The sequence below is a fragment of the Pleurodeles waltl genome, chromosome 4_2 (assembly GCF_031143425.1).
Source record: "Pleurodeles waltl isolate 20211129_DDA chromosome 4_2, aPleWal1.hap1.20221129, whole genome shotgun sequence".
NCBI classification, from domain to species: domain Eukaryota; kingdom Metazoa; phylum Chordata; class Amphibia; order Caudata; family Salamandridae; genus Pleurodeles; species Pleurodeles waltl.
Genome location: NC_090443.1, coordinates 510,746,478 through 510,772,473, shown reverse-complemented (window position 1 = coordinate 510,772,473; position 25,996 = coordinate 510,746,478). Strand labels below are relative to the sequence as shown.

Genomic DNA, 25,996 nt, shown 5'->3' with positions numbered 1-25,996 from the left:
GCCTTAGGGCTGTAAGGCCTGCTAGAGGGGTGACTTACCTATGCCACAGGCAGTGTGAGGTTGGCATGGCACTCTGAGGGGAGTGCCATGTCGACTTAGTCATTTTCTCCCCACCAGCACACACAAGCTGTGAGACAGTGTGCATGTGCTGAGTGAGGGGTCCCCAGGTTGGCATAAGACATGCTGCAGCCCTCAGAGACCTTCCCTGGCATCAGGGCCCTTGGTACCAGGGGTACCAGTTACAAGGGACTTAGCTGAGTGCCAGGGCTGTGCCAATTGTGGAGACAAAGGTACAGTTTAGGGAAAGAACACTGGTCTGGGGCCTGGTTAGCAGGGTTCCAGCACACTTTCAAATCATAACTTAGCATCAGCAAAGCCGAAACGTCAGCGGGTAACCATGCCAAGGAGGCATTTCCTTACAATAGGCAAGAAACTAATTCTGCAAAAAATGTCCAACTGGGCATTTACCAAAAAGTATTGGTTTATATTACTATTTATGTTTATTTTGCATGAACTGTAGAAGAAAGGGAGAAAGAAAGGAAGAAAGAAAGAAGTGTTACAAGTGTTGCATATTAAACACAGTAAAGGCTGGTTTACTCCCTGGGCAAAATTTATCAAAGAACCACTGGTGTTTTGCTTTACTTCTGACTGAGCCAAGATATACATACTGAAAGAAGTCGAAAAGATTCTCTGGAATGCACTTCTTAATCTGAAGAAGACATTTATTATAGATTTTTGCAAGGTTCGTGAAGTAAGGTTTGAATACTAAAAAGTGTAACTTACCCTGATTAAAGAAGAGGTTAGGCACTCGGTTCTTGAAACAGCAAAACATATCTTGCGAGCCTCAGTAGCCCGTGTGTACGGTTGGGGGGACAAAAATGTAAAGCTCCTACATTGGTTGGCAACCCGGCCGCTGGCAAATTGAGTTATCCCCGAGATAGTTGACGAGTCAGGGGCTCTTTCTAAAACGGCTAGCGAAATTGTGCAGAGCTTTGCCATCTACTATGCGCGACTTTTCGGAGAGCGGCCCAGGCCACAATCAGAGAGGGAGGCCCTCCTGCTGGGAGATGTTATCCTCCCTAATCTCTCACTGACGGAGAGGCGCAGCCTAGATGAGGTGACATCCTAGCCCCCCATTTGCTTGCTATGTATGAGAAGGCCGAAGAGACAGGCAGCTTTCCCCCGGGTCTTGATCAGGCCACCATAGTGGTGATTCCCAAGACTTAACCCCCCCATCACGGCATTGCTTTGTCTATCGCACAATCTCCCTTCTCAATACCGAGATCAAGGTATTGTCCACGATCCTTGCAACCAGATTGAAAGAGGTGTTGGCCTCGCTGATTCACCCAGATCAATGCGGCTTCATGCCCACGCGAAGCACTAGGCACTGCATTAGGCGCCTGCATGTAGCATTGGCCCACCGGGCCCTTCTGACCCCTCCATTTGCGCTCCTCCTACTAGATTTCGAAAAGGCTTTCGACACCATGGACTAGACTTACTTGGATCAGGTGTTATTGAGCAATGGGCTCGGTCCCAGGTTTCGTGGCCTAGTGAAACTCCTCTACTGCAATCCGACCGCGCAAGTGCAGGTAAACAGGGTCATCTCAGACCCGCGCCCCATTCGACGGGGCACCCACCAGGGGTGTCCCCTGTCCCCGCTCCTCTTCATGCTGGCGATAGAGCCCTTGGCAAAACTCATAAGGGAGGACCCCCTGATGGATGGATGGTCTTGGCCTGCGGGCGGGGAAGACCGAGTGGCACTTTATGCAGATGACGTGCTTCTCTTTCTGGCCAACCCTGCCCCCAGCGGACCCCGGGCACTGCAGATCCTGGGCCTGTTCTCAGAGGCTTCCGGTTTGACCCTAAATCCTAGTAAATCCCTGCTGGTACCGCTGCACCCTTCCAGAGACTGTTTGAATTGTCAGCAAGGCATCCCTATCAAGTGTAACAGCTTCAGGTACCTGGGCGTGCAGGTGGCGTTGTTGCCAGAGCTGGCCTGGGCGCTTAACGTCTCCCCACTCACCTGACGGGTCAAAGACGATCTTCAGCGCTGGCAGACCCTGCCCCTTAATCTGCTGGGCAGAATAGCGCTCTATAAAATGATGATACTTCCCCGGTTCCTTTACCTGTTGCAGAACTTCCCTCACTCAGTGCCTCGACGATGGTTTAGAGAAATGGATGCTGTAGTGTTTTTGTGGTGCGGCGCTCGACCTAGGCTAGCCCTTGGCACTTGTCAAAGGGATGTTTATGAGGGCGGGCTGGGGATGTCTAACATCTACTATTATTATCTAGCAATGCACCTGCTGGTGATCAGACCCGGCGTACCAACTGGAACTTCAGATGATGGATTTCTCCAAGGTGCTTTGAGCGCTGTATGGCCTCCCCCTTCCCCGCGCAATCCCGGATGTGACAAGGGTGGTTTTGATGGGCTGGCGTGAGGCTCAGAGGGTGTCGGGTTGGTGGGCCCTCCTCACCCAGCAGACCCCACTGTGGCACATGGGTGGTTGGCGGAAGTCTCTGCCTTGGAGGGGTTTCAAAGATGGGACCTCATAGAAATCTCACTACTTGGGGATGTCTGGGAGGGGTCGCACATGCGGTCCTTTGAAGAGCTTCAACTGCACTTTTTGCTTAATAAGACCCAGTTCCACAAATACCTGCAACTCCGGCATGCGTTATGCGTGTATGTCCGGTCGGGTGAGATCCTCCCCGAGTTCAGTCACATAGAGGCGAAGGTGTTGGTGGGGAGTCTGGGTGGGGTGGGGGGGTGTCGCGGATCTGCCGCTCTATAGTCACCAACACTGCTCAGTCACTGGACAAGCTCCGTCGGAGGTGGGAGGAGTGGCTGGGCACCATGGATGAGGAGGACTGGAGGGAGGCACTGATGGCCCCTAGTACCCTGACCATGGCTACCCGCTTTCGCACGTTACAGACATACTACTTACACATAGCATACCTCATGCCCATCAGGCTACATAAGGCGGGCCTCAGATCCCACGCTGACTGGCCCTGATGCCGACTCCTATCATATGGTGTGGACCTGCCCGAGTATTGCTTTATACTGGCAGGCGGTGGTGACTGAGATTTCTGGGGTCTTGCAGGTGGAGGTGACCGCGGCCCCTTTGCCGCTCTTATTGGGGGTAATGGAGGGAGTGGGGTCTAGTAGAGCTGATCGAATCTTCCTGGGAGTGGCATGTCTGGTGGCAAAAAGAGATATTGTGGCTGATTGAAGAGCGGAGGCAGCACCAACGTTGGCCAAGTGGCGCCATTGGGTAGATTGGTGTGCCCAGCTGGAGAAACTCGTATACGAAGCAAGAGGATGCCCGAACAAGTTCAAGAGAGTGTGGGGGAAGTGGGAGTCCGTCTAGGGTGTCGGGTCCGGGCCTAGGCGACTTGCTGTGGGGCGACCTGTCACCACAAGTACCAATTACCGTTCAACATGTATCTGTGCTATCTATCTTCAATATTGCATGGCAGCTTGCTGGGGGAGCGGGAGGTGACCTATTTTGTATTATGTAGTCATTTGTTTTTGCAAAAAGCCAATAAAGTTCTTAAATAAAAAAAAATCTTGGCTCTTGCCACAAACAGTATTGCTCTACAGTGAGAACTTCCACCTACAACTTGGAGGAACACCTCCCAACACACTCAGCATAGTGTGTCCGAGTGTTGCCTAAGCCCACCTTGCTTTGCCTGTAATAGAAACTTGAGCCCAATAAAGCGAGACACAAAATCTGAGGGCATCAAGCAACAGCAGAGGAACCGAGCACCCGCTGACTTTCCTCTGACCATACACAGATGAACAAGTCTTGAGAGGGACACATAAACTCGTGAGCAACCACGCACCCACCAAGAGTTAAAGCAACGACCCATCCGATATTGCCTGACTTAGCTGCACTGTGATTGAGCCAAGCACAGCAATTCCCACTTCATCAAATGCTGCTTCTCAAGCTTCCTCCGAGACAGCTGCAGGAATGTGGGACCTTGCCTCACTGCCCAACAAAACATCCTGGAATCCACAATATTAGGCGATCGCCTCATATCTAAGTGTCATTTAAGTACCTTTTATTATGAGAGCATTTTCAAGTAAGGATTATACTTCCCGGTTCCTAGAAAGTGCTGCAGCCATCTTAGAATAGGGGTAGTATTTGTTCCGAGTTGGCAACAATACCACCACAGATGACCTCCTGATGTATGGTATTTCCTGCACACTCTTATCTCTCAGTCAGTAAACAAAGGCGCATAATGGGCACAAGCAATACAAGCCCTGACAGGCACATTCCTGCTTTATCTGTTCCTTTCTCCTGGAATGTTGTTGTAAATACCTTTTGGAGCATCCTTTTTTTATCTGACTCATTACATCCATTTGAAACTGTTCTGTATTAAGTTATCCTCCTTTTTCTGTTCTCAAACTGAAAGCTTCAATATTATACAATGTGAATTTATAAGCACACAATTGTTTAGAACACTTTTATTCTGGATTGAGTTTCACCAGTTGTAGTGTTATTTGAGTATTGACCACTGATGTTGTGTTACACCGCATTGCACTTGGTTTAGCTGCCTATTATCACTTTAGTGGTCACTGGTTATAGACTCGGTTTTGTGTTCAGCTTCGCTTCACTTCCATGTTAAAGTATTTTTCAGTGTAAACATGTTATGCAATGTGTTTTTCTACTTCTACGTGTTGTTCTTCTCACTGCAGAGCTAGGACTGGTACACGATATTTAGGAGGTGAGCAGTCAGTACGATAAGCTAGTGTTTATCATAGGCAAGAGAACGGTTTCAGTTTGGGAAGACTGCCTTGGGAAGGTGGCCAGCTCCCAACGCATTCCTTTCAAGGTTTACCTAAACTAGCCAGCATTTTTTAATATTTCCATTTGAGAGAGGGGGGGGTCTTCTAGAAGGCTCTTTCCGTAGTTGTTTAAGCTATAAAAAAGGTGGCCCTGCTCAGTAATGAATTCCGAGACCTCGGTCAGGATTGGACATCAAATGTCTGACATTATTCCCGTGAGGGTGAGGATCTCTTTCTCGCAGTTGAAAGGGGTCACCTTCTTGCTGGCATGAGAAAGATGAAGCATCTGGCAGGCCCTATGGTGATTAATTTTGATTTTTTATTTCTTTGCATTGCATATGAATATATAACTATATATCAATATAAGTGTTTGTATCCTTGCATGTATATATTTGCTGTTTATAGATTGAAGATGCTTTATTCATGGTCTTACATTGTTTTTGTTGCACATTTTGAAAGTACACTTTTTAGTATTCAAACTTTACTTCACGGACCTTGCAAAAATCTATAATAAATGTCTTCTTCAGATTAAGAAGTGCATTCCAGAGAATCTTTTCGACTCCTTTCAGTATGTATATCTTGGCTCAGTCAGAAGTAAAGCAAAACACCAGTGGTTCTTTGATAAATTTTGCCCAGGGAGAAAACCAGCCTTTACTGTGTTTAATATGCAACACTTGTAACACTTCTTTCTTTCTTTCTTTCTTTCTTTCTTTCTTTCTTTCTTTCTTTCTCCCTTTCTTTCTTTCTTCTACAGTTCAAGCAAAATAAACATAAATAGTAATATAAACCAATACTTTTTGGTAAATGCCCAGTTGGACATTTTTTGCAGAATTAGTTTCTTGCCTATTGTAAGGAAATGCCTCCTTGGCATGGTTACCCCCTGATGTTTTTGCCTTTGCTGATGCTAAGTTATGATTTGAAAGTGTGCTGGGACCCTGCTAACCAGGCCCCAGCACCAGTGTTCTTTCCCTAAACTGTACCTTTGTCTCCACAATTGGCACAACCCTGGCACTCCGGTAAGTCCCTTGTAACAGGTACCCCTGGTACCAAGGGCCCTGATGCCAGGGAAGGTCTCTGAGGGCTGCAGCATGTCTTATGCCACCATGGGGACCCCTCACTCAGCACATGCACACTGCCTCACAACCTGTGTGTGCTAGTGGGGAGAAAATGACTAAGTCGACATGGCACTCCCCTCAGAGTGCCATGCCAACCTCACACTGCCTGTGGCATAGGTAAGTCACCCCTCTAGCAGGCCTTACAGCCATAAGGCAGGGTGCACTATACCACAGGTGAGGGCATGTGTGCATGAGCACTATGCCCCTACAGTGTCCAAGCAAAACCTTAGACATTGTAAGTGCAGGGTAGGCATAAGAGTATATGGTCTGGGAGTTTGCCAAACACGAACTCCACAGTTCCATAATGGCTGCACTGAGAACTGGGAAGTTTGGTATCAAACTTCTCAGCACAATAAATGCACACTGATGCCAGTGTGCAATTTATTGTAACATACACTCAGAGGGTACCTTAGAGGTGCCTCCTGAATACCAACCCGACTTCCAGTTTAGGCTGACTAGTTTCTTCCAGCCTGCCACACACCAGACATGTTGCTGGCCACATGGGGAGAGTGCCTTTGTCACTCTGTGGCCAGGAACAAAGCCTGTACTGGGTGGAGGTGCTTCTCACCTCCCCCTGCAGAAACTGTAACACCTGGCGGTGAGCCTCAAAGGCTCACCCCTTTTGTTAAAGCACCAAAGGGCATCCCAGCTAGTGAAGATGCCGCCCCTCTGGCCACTGCCCCCACTTTTGGCGACAAGGCTGGAGGAGATGATTAGAAAAACAAGGAGGAGCCACCCACCAGTCAGGACAGCCCCTAAGGTGTCCTGAGCAGAGGTGACTCCTGCTTTAGAAATCCTCCATCTTGAGAGTGGCGGATTCCCCCAATAGGATTAGGGATGTGCCCCCTTTCCCCACAGGGAGGAGGCACAAAGAGGGTATAGCCACCCTCCAGGACAGTAGTCATTGGCTACTGCCCTCCCAGGCCTAAACACACCCCTAAATCTAGTATTTAGGGGCACCCCAGAACCTAGGAAACTAGATTCCTGCAACCTTAACAAAGAAGAAGGACTGCTGACCTGAAGCCCTGCAGAGAAGACGGAGACGACAACTGCCTTGGCCCCAGCCCTACCGGCCTGTCTTCCAACTTCGAAGAAAACTGCAACAACGACGCATCCAACAGGGACCCGCGACCTCTGAAGCCTCAGAGGACTGCCCTGCACCCAAGGACCAACAAACTCCTGTGAACAGCGGCTCTGTTCAAAACCAGCTACTTCTTGGCAACAAAGAAGCAACTTCCAAAGACTTCACATTTCCCGCCGGAAGCATGAGACTTCACCCTCTGCACCCGACGCCCCCGGCTCGACCTGCAGAAAACCAACACTTCAGGGAGGACTCCCCGGCGACTGCGAGCCCGTGAGTAACCAGAGATGACCCCACTGATCCCCCACAGCGACGCCTGCAGAGAGAAAACAGAGGCTCCCCCTGACCGGGCTGCCTGTAACAAGGGACCCGATGCCTGGAACCAACACTGCACCCGCAAGCCCCCAGGACCTGAAGGAACCGAACTCCAGTGCAAGAGTGACCCTCTGCCTAGCCGAGGTGGTGGCTGCCCCAAGGAGCCCCCCCTGTGCCTGCCTGCATTGTTGAAGTGACGCCCCCCCCATGCCTGTTTGCACACTGAACTCGTCCGCCCCTGTGCTGCTGAGGGTGTACTTTCTGTGCCTTCTTGTGTCCCCCCCGGTGCCCTACAAAACCCCCCTGGTCTGCCCCCGAGGACGCAGATACTTACCTGCTAGCAGACTGGAACCGGGGCACCCCTATTCTCCATAGAAGCCTATGTGTTTTGGGCACCACTTTGACCTCTGCACCTGACTGCCCTGAGTTGCTGGTGTGGTAACTTTGGGGTTGCCTTGAACCCCCAACGGTGTGCTACCTATGCCCCAACTTTGAGACTTGTAAGTGTTTTACTTACCTTCAAAACTAACCTTTACTTACCTCCCCCAGGAACTGTTGATTTTTGCAGTGTCCACTTTTGAAATAGCTTATTGCCATTTTTACAAAGACTGTATGTGATATTGCTTTCATTCAAAGTTCCTAAAGTATCTAAGTGAAGTACCTTACATTAAAGTATTAACTGTAAATCTTGAACCGGTGGTTCTTAAAATAAACTAAGAAAATATATTTTTCAATATAAAAACCTATTGGCCTGGAGTAAGTCTTTGAGTGTGTGTTCCTCCCCTGTGTCTGTACAACAAATGCTTAACACTACCCTCTGATAAGCCTACTGCCCGACCACACTACCACAAATAGAGCATTAGTATTATCTATTTTTGCCACTATCTTACCTCTAAGGGGAACCCTTGGACTCTGTGCACTCTATTTCTTACTTCGAAATAGTATATACAGAGCCAACTTCCTACACCTATTATTGAGACCTTGTGAGAAAAATGCTGCACTATAACCAAAATTAGAAGCATAGTCTTTAGAAAGCCTGATAAGGTTTTCAGTTTCCCATTAAAAGTTCCCAGAATTTCAACCCACTGCATCATGTTCATGTAGGCTGCAAAGCCTGGAAGATTTTAGTCAGAAATTGTGTGCAGAACTATTTTAGGCCAGTTACAAGATATAGTAGACAGACTTATTAAACATGTGATTTTGAAAATAAGCAATGTATTATTTTAATTTTATTATGAAGATTCGAGGATCTGTCAGTCCTAGCAGATTGTCGTAATGGGAAGAAGTTACTTTGTTGAAGAGGCGGTCGAACTCTACCTTTCAAGGCTCATAGTGAAAGAGAAGGACTATGTCACTGGGCTCTTAGTTGGACAAGTAAGTGTACCTTATTTTTTTATACATGCTTTGTAAGAGAATTCTTCATTCCGACTGGGTAAGCGTGCTACAGATAACAATTAGAATTGTGTTTGAAAACCTCTGATATTTAAAGTCACACTTTGCTCGTTTAGCGCGCTCTTAATTTTATTTTCTTATTTATGTTATTTAAAAAATGTTGCTGTACACCATAGATGTTCCTTGTTGGCTATTTCTGAGAATCCGTTCCATCCAATTATTCATTTAATGCCCTGCAAGTAAGTTGGTTTTTGCGAGTCCTGAAAGGTGGGGAAGTTAAGACACAAGTGATCCATCAAGATCGAGGTTTCTTAGAATAGCTGTGGCTCAACTGGTGGGGTTAACTCTCACATTGTTGGAGCAGGGCAGAAATATGGATAGGTTACCTGGTGGCATGCAACAGAGACTCAACCTATATACATTACTTTGGCAAACCTCCAAAATGGTTGCATTCTTCTTCCCTGACACAGCTAATAAAGAACAATCATGTTCATTTAACATAATAATAGAGCACCACCACTGTACGGCACTGTTTCATGTCAACAGGGAGTATTTCAGAATTCAATGTTTTTCACAAATGCCTGAGCTACACCACGTCCACACCACTTATCCCAGTAGGAGGTGGCCACAGAGTGGTCAAGACTTAGAGATGTAAGTTAGTCATCATCCAAGATGTCAAGTACACCATTCACCCTCGAATGTATTATAGTCACAGTAAATCACATGAACTAAACCAAGAAACATGTTAGCATAAAATGTCATGTTTTTAGAGAGTTTGGCAGCCAAAGATGGCAGACGTCTGAGTCTTTCATTCCGCTTGGCCCTAAAAGAATTGTGTAATTCGTGGCATCCTGAGGCACCATCAGCTACTGTACCTGGGAGCATTAGTGCCGGGGCCCTTAGGGCGGATGAACACTAGCAGCTGCAAGGGACTGCTGACCTTTGGCGTCCTTCGCATCAGAATCGGCAAACACTGGCGATAAAGTAGTGAGTAGTAGAGGTGAAGGGTGATGCCGGCTGGAGGAGATTGCGGTGCTGCTCTCGCACCTACAGAGGTGAAATCTCTGAGCCAGTGACTCTTGCAAAAAGACCAGATTTGTGTGGACCCCTCACTGTGGTGGCAAAGTATAGGGAAACCAGAGATGCCCGATTGGTGAGCGGAGTAGAGAAGGGAAGCCTCAAGACACAACTTGGTGTCCAGCAAAGTTCCAGGCTTGCATTTGGGCCCTGGGGCTGTGGGAGTCTCAGAACTGGGAGCAGTGGCCGAGTTGTGAGCCCCCCCTCCTTTCCCACCAACCCCCATCCCTGCCTCTGGTGCAGATGAGTGTGAAGTGCACTGACTGGGAGCCCCTGTAAGCTGGTGCTGTCCAGGGCAACCGGGCGGGGAGCTGTGGGGCGTGATTTGGGGCCTGTCGTGAACTGAAACCCGCTGCGGAGTGTGACGTGGTGAACTCTGGGGCTTGTCGTGTTTAGTGGCATGAGAAAATTGTAGATGAGTTGAGAGCACTGCCCTTTCTAGGTGGCCCCTGCCTGACCTTTGGGCTGGGGACTCCGCTGTCTAGCAGAGAGATTGAAGTGGACATTGAATGGAGGTCTCATAGCTGTGCCACAGGGCCGGCTGGTGGCTCTACTCCCCCAAACTGAGTGGCAGACACTGGGGACACTACTGCTGCTTTGACTTGTTGGGACGTGGGGCTGCTCACGAGGGGGCTGAAGTGTACTCACACCACTGGCCCACTCGGGCTGGACGGGCATGTTTGGGCTATGCCTGTCAACCCCACCTTTGGTACGCCCCTTAAATGGACAATATGTCAACGGGATGAGTAACTCGAGCTCACTGCCAGGGCTTCTGGAACCGACTCATCCCCATAAAGGGGCAGCAGATGTTTCCGAACCCATGCTGCACCCCCACAAAGGCCCAGCTTGACAGGATCCTGGAAGCAATCACAGGCTCGAAGACAACACTCCAGCGTGAAATCAGCAGAGTGTCAGGTGGCCTGTGGATCCTGCTTGCAGACCACGATAAACTTATGGGCAGAGTGAAGGGTGTGGAGGCAGCAGTTTCAGGACCTGCAGTCAGAGCAGCAGGCACTGACATTGCAGCCGATTGAGCTGTCAGGTAGTGTGACTGTACTTGAGCATTGAGCTGAGGATGCAGAGGTGTGCAATCACTGAAGTAACATATGCTGCTTGGGCCTCCATGAAGGAACGGAAGATGACATGTGTCCTACCTGGAGAAATGGTTGTGAACAGAGGTCGCCCCAGCGCAGCTGACACCCTTCTTTGCACTCAAATGCATACACAGGGTACCAGCCCACCCACCAGCTCTGGGTTGCCCATCCAGACCTGTGGTGGCCAAACTGCTTCACTACATGGACAGAAATGTGTTGTTACAGAGAGTGTGGGCTGGTGGTCCTTTTCCAGTGGAGGATGGCAGGGTGTCTCTGTTTCCAGATTTTACTGCTGCAGTGCAGGCCAAGAGGGCCTCATCCCTTGAAGTGAAAAGGGTATTCCGATACAAAGGGATCCAGAATGCATTGCTGCTTCTAGCAGAACTAAAGCTTATACTAAATGAAGCTATGCTTTTCTGCGCTGACCTGGGTAAACCATGGGAATGGTTGGAGGCCTACAGGGCCAGGAACTGCCCTCAGGAGCCACAGGACACCGGACCTACCTCAGACCCTGGAAACGCCTCTGAGGCACCTCTAGCAGAGGGACAATCAATAGGCCGTCCAGATTTCAGACAGAGAAGGGCCGAGCTGCACACTGCACGCTGCAGGTAGCAGCTGGGATAACTGTACAAAGACTTTCAGACTCAGAAGACAGCCTCCCCTCAGATCACTGCTTGATGATATCAGACTCTGAAGACTCGGGACTGACATCAGGGATCTGCAAGTGTGATGCATCAGACTGCAGAGGGCTTGCTCTGATGGGGATGCTACAGTGCTCTGTCTGTCATGCGGACCAACTGGCCGGTTGACCCGTTCTGCTGGATCCTTACCCTCACTTGCAATGAAAATAACACCCTTCTCAATGATACACTTCCTGCTTGCGGCCCCAAAATCCTAGAACCTGGCTGCATGAACATCTGCTGTGACTATTACCTAGTAATATGTATGTATGCAGTGTATGCCGGGGAACTTCCCTGGGTTGCACTGGGCAGTAACAGTTGAACGTTCATGTGCCCAGCTGGTGCAAATCCACATGGCTGGTGCAGAAATACATGATCTGCGCTTTCCTACCCCTCACCACTTGGCTTTTACTTAACTGGATAACTTGGGTTGGAGAGTTTGGGCTTGGTTAGTTAGTTTAGTGTCTTGGAGACAACGGAACCTGTTGAAGTGGGAATTATGGCCGCAGGGGGATGGGCTCAGGGATATACCTGGGTATGCATAACTCAGATTAGTGAATGCCCATTTCTCTCCAGGATTTAACGTTCCTGAAAGGAACATTCGGGGGATGGGATTGGTGATTAGGAGACACAACATACACAGATATCTTACATGGAGGGTGGTGCATGTGGCCATGCTCCAAGAAGCACATCTCACTGGGGTGGAGGCGGAGCGCTTACAGCTCCGTTGACAGGGGCAACTGTATGCCATGATGTACTCCGCATTTGCCCAGGAGGCCCAACTGTGGGTCCACAGGGGTCCCCTTCAAGGCAGAGCACTCCATAATCGACCGAGAAGGTTAGTATGTGCTGGTCAAAAGTAGGCTATCCAGTGGACACATCACTCTGGGGAGAATTTATGCACAGAATCAAGACCCAATCACATTCTTGCAATCCCCCTTCGTGCCAGTGAGCCACCTTGCTGAGGAGGACCTACTCTTCGGTGGGGACTTCAGCTGTGTAGCAGATCCTGCTCTGGACCGTTCCACGACCCCCCTTAGCTGGGGCGCAGGCTCACAAAGTGGCAAAGAGCCTGTGAGAGTGGCTCCACTACTGGAGCCTCGAGTGTATCTTGTGGGTACAACACAGTGCAGAGAAGGACTACTTTCTGTTCGAAAATACACGCCTGAAATAAAATACATACTATTTAATTACACCTATACGACGTATCTGACACCACACAGAATCAAGACTATATATGATGGTGAGCCACGTGGTTGTCCCAGATGCCTGCATTAAGATGCCAACTTTTGCCACGTGACCTGGAACTGCCCTCCACTACAGGCGTACTGGAGTGTGGTGTTGGACAAATTGAATAACACTCTGAACCGAATGCCTCAAATGCATGGTGGAGGTGTGTCGCCTGGGTGTGTTTCCCTACCCAAGCCCATGAAAGTAAGAAGCAGGTTCTTGGACTTGGCCCTGGTGCTGGCCAGGAGACAGACAGCAATGGCATGGAAGTCCAGGGCGTGCCCTGCGGTGAAAACATGGGTGAAAGACGTGTCTATGTGGGCAAAGGAGAGAGAGTTATTGAGGGAGGAAGCCAAGGTTGTGCACAGGGGCCTGATAGAGCGGATGTGTGCAGAGTTGCTAGAGACATGGGAGAACTCTGCAGGTGGGGTAGAATCTGACCCCAACAGACATGATGAGCAAACTGTGGTCACCTCAGATGACAGCTGAGTGACCGGTGTCAATATAGGTGACTTACTAGTACGAAGTGCTCTGCCATCCTTAGTTTTGGCAGTCCTGGAACCACTCCCTCTCTTTCCTGGAAACACAGGAGTTGCACCTGGATTGAGGTGATATCCCTAAACCCCTTGAAGCCCACAACCTGTGGTTTATCCTGCCTACCTCCTGTGGACAGTTGCCTTTGTGTCCCCCCTGCCCTCGCGACAATAGGTTAAAGGTTCTTTGCCCCCCACCCCTTTTTGCCACTTGGCAGTTATAATCTTCCACTATCCAGCCAGTTTCAGTATGTGTAGGGCACTGTGAACCCACAGGGCCAGACTAATTGGTGACTGAATACAGGGACAATATCTAGGCCATGTTACTTACCCTAAGAGGGACAGTAGGCTGGAGTGTCACACACAAACAGTGCAACGTAAGAGCCTGAGATCCAACATCAGTGACACTGATAGATCAGCTGGCAATGTCAATCTCACATGAACATCCTCGGACTCTCAAGTCTTGACCAGGAGGCATATGGGCAACTACTTATGTAACAGTAAAGTGGAGCCATGTTGTAAATACCCGGTTGGATTTATTGCTGTTTGGAGATACTTCTGCTAATCTGCATGAAACTGTATAATATAAATACCAATAAACACAGTTTACAAAAAATGTAATGTTTCTCAGTATGTGTCTTAAGCCAACAAGCCACAATATTCTCTAGGGTAAAATGTCAGCCATAAAGAAAGTCAGATTAGACAGAAGCAAAGACAAAAATTCAAAATAACCAGGCCAAAAACAAATGAAATCTGATCCATCAACCATGGATTCACTAGTGAAGAGGAAGATCTGTAACAAACATGGACATCATCATGGAGAAACTGAACACACTTCACGAGCTAACAAGCTTGACCAAGATCAACATGGACAACCTACAAACAGATACGTATGAACTCAGGAAAAAACTTCAAACATAACACTAAGAGTTAACAAGGCTGAGAATAAAGTCAGTAGGGTCAAATACCAATTGAACTTCATACAGAAAATTCTTGAAAAAGTAATCACAAACTTGGAAGACAGAAACAGAAGAGGTAACCTTAGTATCTTTGGATTACCTGAACAAACAGAGAACAACTATGACTCCTGTGTGTCTTTCCCAGAGATCTGGATAGCACAAGTCTGGAAAATTGACTTCAAACAGGAATTTGAAATCAAAAGGACTCACAGAGTCCCACCAGACTGTTGCAGCACCTTAATACTTCTTGTCCTATGATTTTCAGACTTTTGAGATATGAACACAGCAAGAAAATCCTAAACCAAAAAAGATCTCTGGGAATACTAACATGGAATGAACAAAAAATCGGTATCTCACAATATTACGCCAAAGACAGTGTTTTCCGCAGGAAGGCCTTCTTGTCCCAAAGAAGCAGATTGAAATCAATGAACTTTTTCTTCTCATTCATGTGACCAGCAAAACTAAGAATATCTGCAGACTGGAAAGCTTACTTTTTCAAAAAGCCAAAAGAGCTGGAAACATTCCTAGACAAATACATGCAACAAAAGGTGGACACACAATGTCATTTACTGTGTATCTTGCTATAGTTTCAGATATTACAACTTCATATGCCCATGCAATGGGCTAGCTCGGGCTGTCACCCAGCACAAATCCTGAGTTTTCATTTAGTCTCCCAACTACCACACTAGCCTCCAGCACGCGTCTGAACCCCTCAATATGTGTGCATTCAGCATGCTTGTGAGTATTAAACATAACATTCTTAATTTCCTTCAGTTGGTAAATAGTTAACTTACTTACATACGGTGCTCACTAGTTTCCTAACTTATGCCACTGCATACTTAATCTGTTTCTACAGGGCACTTACTGCCTCACCCCATGTAACTTCATCAGTAACCATGTTATGAATGGCCTACACTCATTTCCGGATACTTAAAGACTCTATCTGCTAGTACTGACATTTAACATAGCCCCAATCTAACTATAGATGCTTAAACCATTAGTTTGATGTTTGACATTGAAAATATTTAGATAAATAGCTGTTACCGCATGCCATGGGATACAGCTATTTCACTGAGTTGTTTAGCATATTAGAATCTAATAGGTCTGTTGTCTACATGTTATTTGTAATTGTGACCCATATAGGATTTTTGAAAACATGATATCTACTTTAGTTAGATATCTTGGTTAGACAATTTTCATGGTCACTGTCGCTACCTTATGCAATCTGTTACAATCATCTTACAAGAATGCAGTTTTAACTATAACATGTTTTAATGTTTAATGTTGAATGCTCAAAATACATAAGATACAATTTAATGTGGTTTGTATCAGCTGCATCCCCTGCCAATAAAAATAAAAATGGGGTAATCACTTCAATATCTAAAAAAGCTAATATAGAAGATGTGGATAGCACCCACGATAATGACGACAAGTGACTAATCACCCAATTTAAAATCTATTTATAGCCCTTATCGGTGACACTGACGACCCGGATTTCTGGATCACCCTAAACAAACAGCTATGTGAACTACCAAATAACTCTGGCATTCTCCTTGCAGGAGATGTTAACCTCCCATGTGATGCTGTATTACATAGGAATTCTGCTTGCAGCTACAGACCTAACAAATCACATAAACAAATGAGGAACTTGTGTAAGACACATTGCCAGAAATACATTTGGCCCTTCCAAAACCCAACTGGACTCAACTTTACATTCTACTCACACCCGCACAACACGCTATACAGAATAGACTCTATTCTAACAAACAGTGTACTTACACCAGCTGCTGCTGCCTCAACAGTCAAACTAATATTAATTTCAGACCACACTTGTATCTTAGTGGACTTGCAAATCAATCACAACCTCCCAGGTGGATTCAATGGAGATTCAACAAAGAGGTTCTCAAAGGTCAAACACTCCTTGGCAAAAACAAAACGCCATAAACAACTCCTTTCTTGAGAACGACTCCAATGAAATCTCTAAAGAAACCACTTGTGACGCTTTGAAGGAGGCCATGAGGGGATAACTCATCAATAGTATGTCCAACATACATAAAAGCACTAACAAACGCATCAATAAATTAGAACATTCAATTAAACCACTAGAGAAAGAATTCTTTGTCAGCAAAAATCAGGAACTTCTGCAACAACTTAAAACACTAAAAGATGAGTACCACAAGATTTTAAGTAACAGGGCGCATAGCTGGGTACAACACAACAAAATGAAAAACTTCAAAGATTCATACGAGGGAGGAAAAGCTCTAGCGAATTGATTAAAATTTAAATGGAGCCAAAATTATATCCCACCTTTTAGATAAATCTGAAACAACTATCATTGACCCTGCAGAAATAGCTTACATCTTTAGAGTTCTACTATAACCTTTACAATCTTAACAAAATTACAACTATAACTGTGATAAATACTTCTAGAAAATCCAGCTTCTGGCTCTCTCAAAATCTAACTACATTTCCCTCAACTAGCCCTTTTCACGTTCGGAGACTGTGAAAGCAATACATTCCCTTAAGCCAGGCAAGACACCAGGAGCTGATGGATTGCTGCCAGCCTTTACGAAACCTTGCAAAATGAACTAGTCCCTCCTCTGGAGTCCATTTTCATTCTTTTTGAAAAATCAGGAAAACTCACAGACACAACCCGTAGAAAGCTGGCCTGGTGTGTGGTGAGCACCTATGATGTTATCACCTTATGCCAATTCCAGGTATCCCCTATTAGTCAAGTGTAGGCAGAGTCTAGGAAGCCAGGGCTCTCCAGAGGTAGCTGGGGATGGGCAGCCAAGACTTGTCCAGAAGACATATAAAGCTTATCCAATACCACTATAGCCACACAGCTCTTACACACATGAATGAACCACACAGTGCTACAAAAATAAAGGTATTTTATTGTAGCAACACAAATAATAGAACACTGAATAGGTAAGCCACCAACTGGAGATAAGTAAACACACTATTATATACACATAAGCAATCGGTAAATAGTCTAGAAAGCAATGGGCATTGGTAAAAGCAATATCAAATAGTGAGGGCCCTAGGGGAAGGCCAAACCATATACTAAAAAAGTGGAATGTGAAAGGCGGTCCCCCGCTCAAGGAAGTGGAATCAGTTGAGGGGAGCTGGAGGAACTAGGAACCTCAAGAGGTGAGTACAAGGGTGACACCCAGCGACCAGGAAAGCAGAGGTAAGTACCTGTTTTTCCCCAAAACCAACAGGAGGACTTTTGAAAAGGATTGTGCAAGACCCAGACAAGACTGGAAGAACCTAAAGGTGGATCCTGACAGAAGAGGACATGCAAAGGAAGGGGACCAAGTCCAGTTTGAGTTGGAGTAGCCGATTGTGGCAGGAGCCACTACCCACCCTTCTGTGGATGCAGGACCAGGTCGACGTGGACGAAGAAAGTCAGCAGTGCAGCACAGGAGCAGAAGAGGAGTTCCAGAAGTGATGCAAGTGATGTCTCACGTCTGCGGTCATGATGCAGTCGGTCAGTGGTGCTGGAAAACCACCAAGAAGCCTTGGCAAATGCAAGAGTCAGAGAAGCAGGTTTTGTAAGGCTGAAGAGGACCAGCAAGGTCCATTGGATTCGACCCCTGGATGACTTTCAGCAGTTGGGAGAGTCACAAGAAGAGGAGGCAGCCCTCACAGGCAATCCACTGGCAGCAGGCACAGGAGTTGCAGTGAGGCCCACGCAGGACACCTGAAAAAGTGCCCCACGTCTCTGGAGCAACAGGCAGGAGACATTGCATTGCAGGGAGAAGTGCTGGGGGCCAGGGCTGCACAGAGCCTGAAGATCCCTTAGAGGAGGAACAAACAAGCCTTGGTAGCTGCAAGAGTCGCAATGCACAGGGGTACTGTCCTGCAAAGAGAGGCAAGGGCTTCCAGTCTTCCAGTTACCAATACATTGCTGGACACAGGTAATGAATGGCCTGTGTCCAGAACATTGGTTAATTGGCTTTCCCACGCTTACGAAGTCCAGTGCAATGGAGCTAGAGTTTGTAGGGGCACCTCTGTTCATGCAGGGGTGCCCTCACACACATGTACCCGCACCCTGCCCTAGGGGTGACTTACAGTGACCTGGTGCAGTGAACTGTAGAGAAAGGGCTTTTCATGCAGTCTGCAATGGCAGGCCTGCAGACACATTTTTCATGGGCTCACATGGGTGGCACAATACATGCTGCAGCCAATGAGGTGCCCCAATGTCCTGGGTACCTAAGTGCCATAGTCTAGGAACTGACATGGGGCACAGGTATGCCAGTTGTGGGGTGTGCAGAGTCCTAAGCAACCAAATGTAGGGAGAGAACACAATCACTGGAGTCCTGGTTAGCAGGATCCCAGTAAAACCAGTTAAAACACACAGACAGCAGGCAAAAAGTGGGAATAACCATGCCAAAAAAGAGGGTACTTTCCTACACAACTTCTGAAGCCAACATTACTGTGATTCACAAAGATTGGAAGGATCCTCTAGAGGTCAAAAACTATAGACCCATCTCTCTACTGAACTTGGACTGTAAAGTGTAGGCAAAAATATTGCCGACCAGACTATGAAGAACTCTCCCATTCCCTATTCATAGATCACAAACAAGGTTCATTGAAGGTAGACCTGGCTCTGACAAAATTTGACTTTTCTGCCACATCACTGAATAAGCTAAATTTATACCATCACCCAAAATGGTCATGGCCCTAGACGCAAAGAAGGCTTTTGTTAAGGTATCCTGGTCTCTTACTGCAGGCTGTCATGAGAACAGTTAACTTCAGAGATTCCTTCATTCACCAAACATTGGCTCTATATGCCCAATCCTCGGCCAGTATCAGAATATCCTATCCAATAAAATAAAGTTGGCTCAAGGAACTAGACAAGGTTTCCCCTTTTCCTCTTTCTCTATCTTTTATCCATCACCCCCCTCCTTGTTTCCATCAGAACAAACACTCTCATCTCTTTTGGGAACCCTCCCTACAAAGTCACCGCCTATGCTGACAACGTACTTATATTTTCACAAGAGGCCTATACTGCCATCCTGGCAATCCTATCTGAAATCAATTCCTACACTCAGGTCTCAGGCTACTCTCTAAATCTTGAGAAGACAAAGGTTTTCCCTTTGAATAACCTCACTCTCCCATCCATTGTGAACAACACCAAACTACACTGGCAGTCCTCACAGATCAAATACCTAGGCCTAAACTTTAAAAGTAACTTAGAAGACACAAGGAAAACAAATGAGGGTTATCGCTTAAAGCAAATTAATGACACTCTGACAACCTGGTCATCGAAATTTATGACCTGGTGGGGTCAGGTGGAATGAATTAAAATGATTGCCGGACGAATACATTTAATTACAACTATGCTTCCCTTGCAACTTTCCTTCTACAATAACAATGACACCATAATTTCTAAATTTATCTGGTAAGGGAAAGAAGTTAGAGTGGCACTCAAGAAACTAAAACTTAATAAAAGCTCCAGAGACCTCAACATTCCCAATTTTTTAAAATACTAACTTGGCTTTTTAATCAAACAAGCCACTTAGTGGTCACTCCCTGTAACACTTGACACTGCGCTTTGGGTTCATATTGAGAAATCACTGACAAAACAGTATGCTTTAGTCTCACTATTTACTATGAAAACGGTAACACTACAGCACTCTCAGACTATTATAGAGGACAGCATTACAGCCCTCAAGTCATTGGATAAAATGCTCCCTCATAAAATCCAAAAAAGACTATGCCTCCCTATGGAAAAAACACAAAAATTAAAATGGACGGTACTTCTCCTTCTTGGACATCCTGGTCATCAAATAATATCTTGTACCTCAAAGACCTCGGTCCATCAACTTTTCTTAAAACATTTGCAGAATTACTGAACTCCCACAGCCTTGAAAACATTGAATTCTATAACTTGCTCAAACTAAAGGTCACAATGAAAAAGAATCCTACCCCGCACATCTCTGACCTAATTACCCTGTTTATTAAATTAACCAAAACGCCCCATGCTGCACTCTCAACTTATACAGGGAGTGCAGAATTATTAGGCAAATGAGTATTTTGACCACATCATCCTCTTTATGCATGTTGTCTTACTCCAAGCTGTATAGGCTCGAAAGCCTACTACCAATTAAGCATATTAGGTGATGTGCATCTCTGTAATGAGAAGGGGTGTGGTCTAATGACATCAACACCCTATATCAGGTGTGCATAATTATTAGGCAACTTCCTTTCCTTTGGCAAAATGGGTCAAAAGAAGGACTTGACAGGCTCCGAAAAGTCAAAAATAGTGAGATATCTTGCAGAGGGATGCAGCACTCTTAAAATTGCAAAGCTTCTGAAGCGTGATCATCGAACAATCAAGCGTTTCATTCAAAATAGTCAACAGGGTCGCAAGAAGCGTGTGGAAAAACCAAGGCGCAAAATAACTGCCCATGAACTGAGAAAAGTCAAGCGTGCAGCTGCCACGATGCCACTTGCCACCAGTTTGGCCATATTTCAGAGCTGCAACATCACTGGAGTGCCCAAAAGCACAAGGTGTGCAATACTCAGAGACATGGCCAAGGTAAGAAAGGCTGAAAGACGACCACCACTGAACAAGACACACAAGCTGAAACGTCAAGACTGGGCCAATAAATATCTCAAGACTGATTTTTCTAAGGTTTTATGGACTGATGAAATGAGAGTGAGTCTTGATGGGCCAGATGGATGGGCCCGTGGCTGGATTGGTAAAGGGCAGAGAGCTCCAGTCCGACTCAGACGCCAGCAAGGTGGAGGTGGAGTACTGGTTTGGGCTGGTATCATCAAAGATGAGCTTGTGGGGCCTTTTCGGGTTGAGGATGGAGTCAAGCTCAACTCCCAGTCCTACTGCCAGTTCCTGGAAGACACCTTCTTCAAGCAATGGTACAGGAAGAAGTCTGCATCCTTCAAGAAAAACATGATTTTCATGCAGGACAATGCTCCATCACACGCGTCCAAGTACTCCACAGCGTGGCTGGCAAGAAAGGGTATAAAAGAAGGAAATCTAATGACATGGCCTCCTTGTTCACCTGATCTGAACCCCATTGAGAACCTGTGGTCCATCATCAAATGTGAGATTTACAAGGAGGGAAAACAGTACACCTCTCTGAACAGTGTCTGGGAGGCTGTGGTTGCTGCTGCACGCAATGTTGATGGTGAACAGATCAAAACACTGACAGAATCCATGGATGGCAGGCTTTTGAGTGTCCTTGCAAAGAAAGGTGGCTATATTGGTCACTGATTTGTTTTTGTTTTGTTTTTGAATGTCAGAAATGTATATTTGTGAATGTTGAGATGTTATATTGGTTTCACTGGTAATAATAAATAATTGAAATGGGTATATATTTGTTTTTGTTAAGTTGCCTAATAATTATGCACAGTGATAGTCACCTGCACACACAGATATCCCCCTAACATAGCTAAAACTAAAAACAAACTAAAAACTACTTCCAAAAATATTCAGCTTTGATATTAATGAGTTTTTTGGGTTCATTGAGAACATGGTTGTTGTTCAATAATAAAATTAATCCTCAAAAATACTTGCCTAATAATTCTGCACTCCCTGTAAGTCACTGAACTCCACCACCAAAAGAATCACATTTGAAATTCAATCTGATTGGACTGAGGCAGCCTCTGTTCCTCTATTTCCACCCTAAACGATCTGTCTTGGAAGTAGATCTGGGCATACTCTCTCAAAAATAAAATATCCCCCACTGTCTCACAAAGGAAATTCTGGATAATACATATAGCCTACTGGACTGAAAAACTCTCTAAAGTAAGGCTTCTTGAATCAGACATCTGCTAGAACTGCAAAAACTCCCCAGGTACTCTTACCCATATGCTATTCAATTGCAGTAAGGTCCACCATGTGAAAGTGGGAATCTTCTTCAGCCGCACAGCGAATTTCATACATTTCCACAACCATTTCTGGACAAGATTTAGAAAACTGTACATGCAATCTTCAGTATTGATATCACCTTAAGGGCCATATGTAAAAACACATTTTCCCATAGACACAGAATGGGTAAAATCCTTTGATACATCTGGTCCTAAATTCCCTTACAGTTACCTTAGGCCCCTGTGTCCATTCTACTTCCTTAAAACTAAACGATTCAGACATGTGCCTTACGGACCTCCTATTTCAATAGCAATCGAAAACAATGAATGCAAATGGAAATCGTTCCGAAACCTCTCATATCGCACAAAGTGGTAGTGGGTCTGCTTCAGAAGAAGCACAGATAACACTCTCGCTAACAACGCCTACACCAGCCACACATCTCAGAAACTATGGAATGGATTAGACAAATGCATGCAGAAAATAATACCTCCTTGAACCTCATTATACCCACCCTCAACGTTGGGGTAACCCAATTCCCCCACCTGCTTATAGGCGCTGAGCACAACATATACGATCACACTGCCAATAGTTTTTCGATCTAGACATCTCTCTCCTTTCTCTTTCTCTAGCTCTCTCTCTCTCTTCTATCCTTCTTTCTCTCTTTCTTGGGTACCCTGATGTCATGCCTCTCTCTCCCCTTCCTATTCCCCACCCTCTCACCCGGGGTTTACTTCAATTAATATCCCTGTAATTACTAATCTGTTTGTATCAGTAACCGGTCAATTATATTTGGTCTATTCTTGAATGTACTCTTGTTCTACAAATATCTTTCTCATTATGAGAGTCTAACACCCCCGCCTCCTTTTCCCCCCTTATCCTGGTTTCCCCTAATAACAATAATATACTTCGAAATCAAAAAGACAGAAATTACTTAAAATACAGCTATCAAAGTTATTTGGAGAGGTTGGAAAAATAGGATGAGAGAGGCATCAAAATGGTTAGAAAAACTGAGATTGAAAACTCTGCATAATTTTTTCGGGATTACATAACGCACACAAGCAGCTAAACAAAGTTAGGTGAAGCCTAAAGTTACAAATGTATATATAACTGCTCTTAGGACAAAGTGAAGCAGACAGCGGGTTAAGGTAGTCATCTGTTTGTGTAACTCAAGAACTGGGTGCAGTTTGCTATCTCTCCCTGCAACGCAGCAGCAATGATTTGCCCATTATAGACAATTTAAGACAGGGTAAGGCCCCCCCGTGCTTGGCAGTGTAAGTCTTCTGCTATAATTAACACTGTTTATGCCAATAAAGAACTTGCTACAGAGAAACAATTTATGAATTTTGCCGACAGCTAATTAAAGGGAGTGTCTTACAAGCAATTGTGTTTTATATTTTTTAAACACATTTTATTGATTGTAACACATGGTAGCAACAATACTTTACAGATCAGATAACATATCCGTTCCAGCCATCTCCTTTCCCGATTTTTTGAGCATCCAAATACAGGCCCCTACTATTGATCTGGCATAAGGCACATACTACTTGAGACCCCTTCCAGGCTCAACCTACTTTGTTATGGATTAGCTACACATTTTCCTGTAGCAATTCTCTGCTTTGTTTCCAAGGCGCCTATATTTTCTCTTATTTTTTTAGACACCCACGCGGCTGCCTCCATTAACTAGTCCGTATTTTGCGCCCATGCCTCTACTATAGGACAGAGTCCTGGGCTCATGGCTCGACTGCGGGGAAGGGCCCTTTCACCCATACTTTAGCAGTGTTTCCTCTGGCAATTATCATGGAGAAATCACAAAAAGTTATTTCATATCTAGGTTTGGTGTTATCTTTCCATAAAACCAGCAGTGCCGTTTACATTGTCATTTCAAACTCTGTCCTCATAGTGGATTTGGTTTGTTACTCCACCCCAGACGTTTTGTATTTCTGGTCAAGCCTAGGTCGTGTGCATAATACATGCCCACATCTCGGAATGCTGGTGTTTACCAGAGTTCTGGCGAATTTAGCCATTTACGCATGGGTAAAATTAAATAAATTGCTAAAACCCGATACACCCTCGGTATCTACATGCCTCTTTCTAATCAGGATTTTCCAGATCTTTTTCACACCTTTGTTTTAGACTATCCAGTGTGTTTTGCAGGTCATTAATTTGCGTTCTGCACCAGTGGCGGTTTCTGTGCACGGGCGTCGGGGCTCCGCCCCCTGTATAGTCAAAGTTAAAAGAAAGCAATCATTCCAATATTATATGTTTTTAATTTAAAACAAAACCCTCTTATAACTTTAAAGAACGGGGAGCACTGCACTGTCTGCCCCACTCGCCGACACCATTGTTGTAGTTCCTGTTCTTAATAACAGTGCAGACACATGACTGACACATTACTTTACCTGCTCTCCCAGCGGACCCAAAGTCTAAGTATTTGCCAGGCTGACAGTCTCACAGCCCTGAGGGCTGTGATGTCATCAGCTCAGCAAAGACCTAGCATCGAGGCCCAGTCTCCACCCACTGATGACGTTGAGGTGAAGTTAGCCCTGGGCGTTTTTAATGCAAGCCCTGTAGGGCTTACACTCCACATCAATCAGAGAGTGGAGGGTATTGTCACTCCACCCTTTCCTAACTTGTTACAGGGTGTGGGTGGGACCACCCTGTGACAAGTTGGGAAAGGGTGTGGCGAACGGGAAGCCATAAAATCGAGTCTGCGCACACTCGACTTGAGTGGTGTCTGAGACTGCCAGTGCTCCCACGCTTGAGCCATTTTAGTAACAGTGCATGCCGTGTGTAGGTTCCGATAGATCTATGATTTACTGCAGTGCCGCATTGACATATGTAAAGGAGTCAGGCCAGCATTCGGCAGTTCACCAGGTAAGGGTCATAAAAAATAAATTAATAGCTGCCGGGCCTAGGCTCACTTGCGTAGTTGTAATTCTTCAAAAGGACTGTGCATTTTCTGTCGAAACTTGGTACTATTTTAAAACATTTCTTCTTGTGCTTTAACAAGTTCAGAGTTGCAATTATCGGTGCTAATAAGTACACATGCTGTTAACGAGTAAATTGGGTTTTATATGAGCGTAATCTCACTTTATTATGTTTGCTTAAAAAAGTGAGTTTGAAGTTGCATTTGGTGGAATGTAAATTAAATGTCTTTTTGTATGCCCCAAAGGACAAACTCTGTAGGCCTGTGTTTCCAGCGAAATGTGCGGTGCAATTATTGTGAAAAATTGCCTCTGAGTTTCAACATGCATGCATCTAACTTTCACCCACTATACCCTACATTGTTTATGTCCAATTGCAAGATGATCATGTGTCACTGCCTATAATAATCTTTCAAACTCCCCATGAGCAGCAGGCGTTCTATATATGACAAATCCAATTAGAAATCACTGCAATTCAAACAAAGCAATGGCAGGAGTATGCATGCATATCATGCATGATTTCACACGAGGCTGAGGAACCCTATGCACTCACACACGTGGCTGTTACAGGGTGTCGGTCCCTGCTTGCTCGCGCCTATATGTTTAAAATGGCCCCACTGATGTTCATCCACTATTTTGTTTCCACATGCCAGGCCGGGGTATATAGATTAAGTTGGGGCACAGAGAGCCTAGTTGTGCTGCAGTCTGTCATGATTCACCTAGTCCATGTATTACATGTTTTTTTAATATACATATGCACGTATGCCCGCATCCCCCCTAACGTGAACCTCCGCATTCATAATCATAAGCCACCTCTGTGGACTAGACGCGCCAACGCCAGATCATTTTGAAAGTAAATGAAAACAGAAACACCAGTGCAGACTCAAACACACGTCATGGAGGATTTCAACCAAACACGCCGTGGCAAATGAAAAAAGCACCAAAGCAAACAACAAAGGATGTTGGC

General features: G+C 45.7%; 1 protein-coding gene across 2 annotated transcripts in view; it reads left to right on the top strand.

Annotated features, from left to right (window-relative positions):
• The window catches only part of ODR4 (odr-4 GPCR localization factor homolog), a 171,960-nt gene that overhangs the window by 25,879 nt on the left and 120,085 nt on the right, over positions 1-25,996 (top strand). The window contains exon 2 of one of the 2 annotated variants that reach the window (XM_069232000.1): positions 8,538-8,671. In XM_069232000.1, the coding sequence (XP_069088101.1) occupies positions 8,573-8,671 (99 nt within the window). In that variant the 5' untranslated portion in view covers positions 8,538-8,572. Of the gene's footprint in view, positions 1-8,537; positions 8,672-24,821; positions 24,980-25,996 lie in introns of those variants that run through there. The other variant, XM_069232001.1, reaches the window with a different exon arrangement.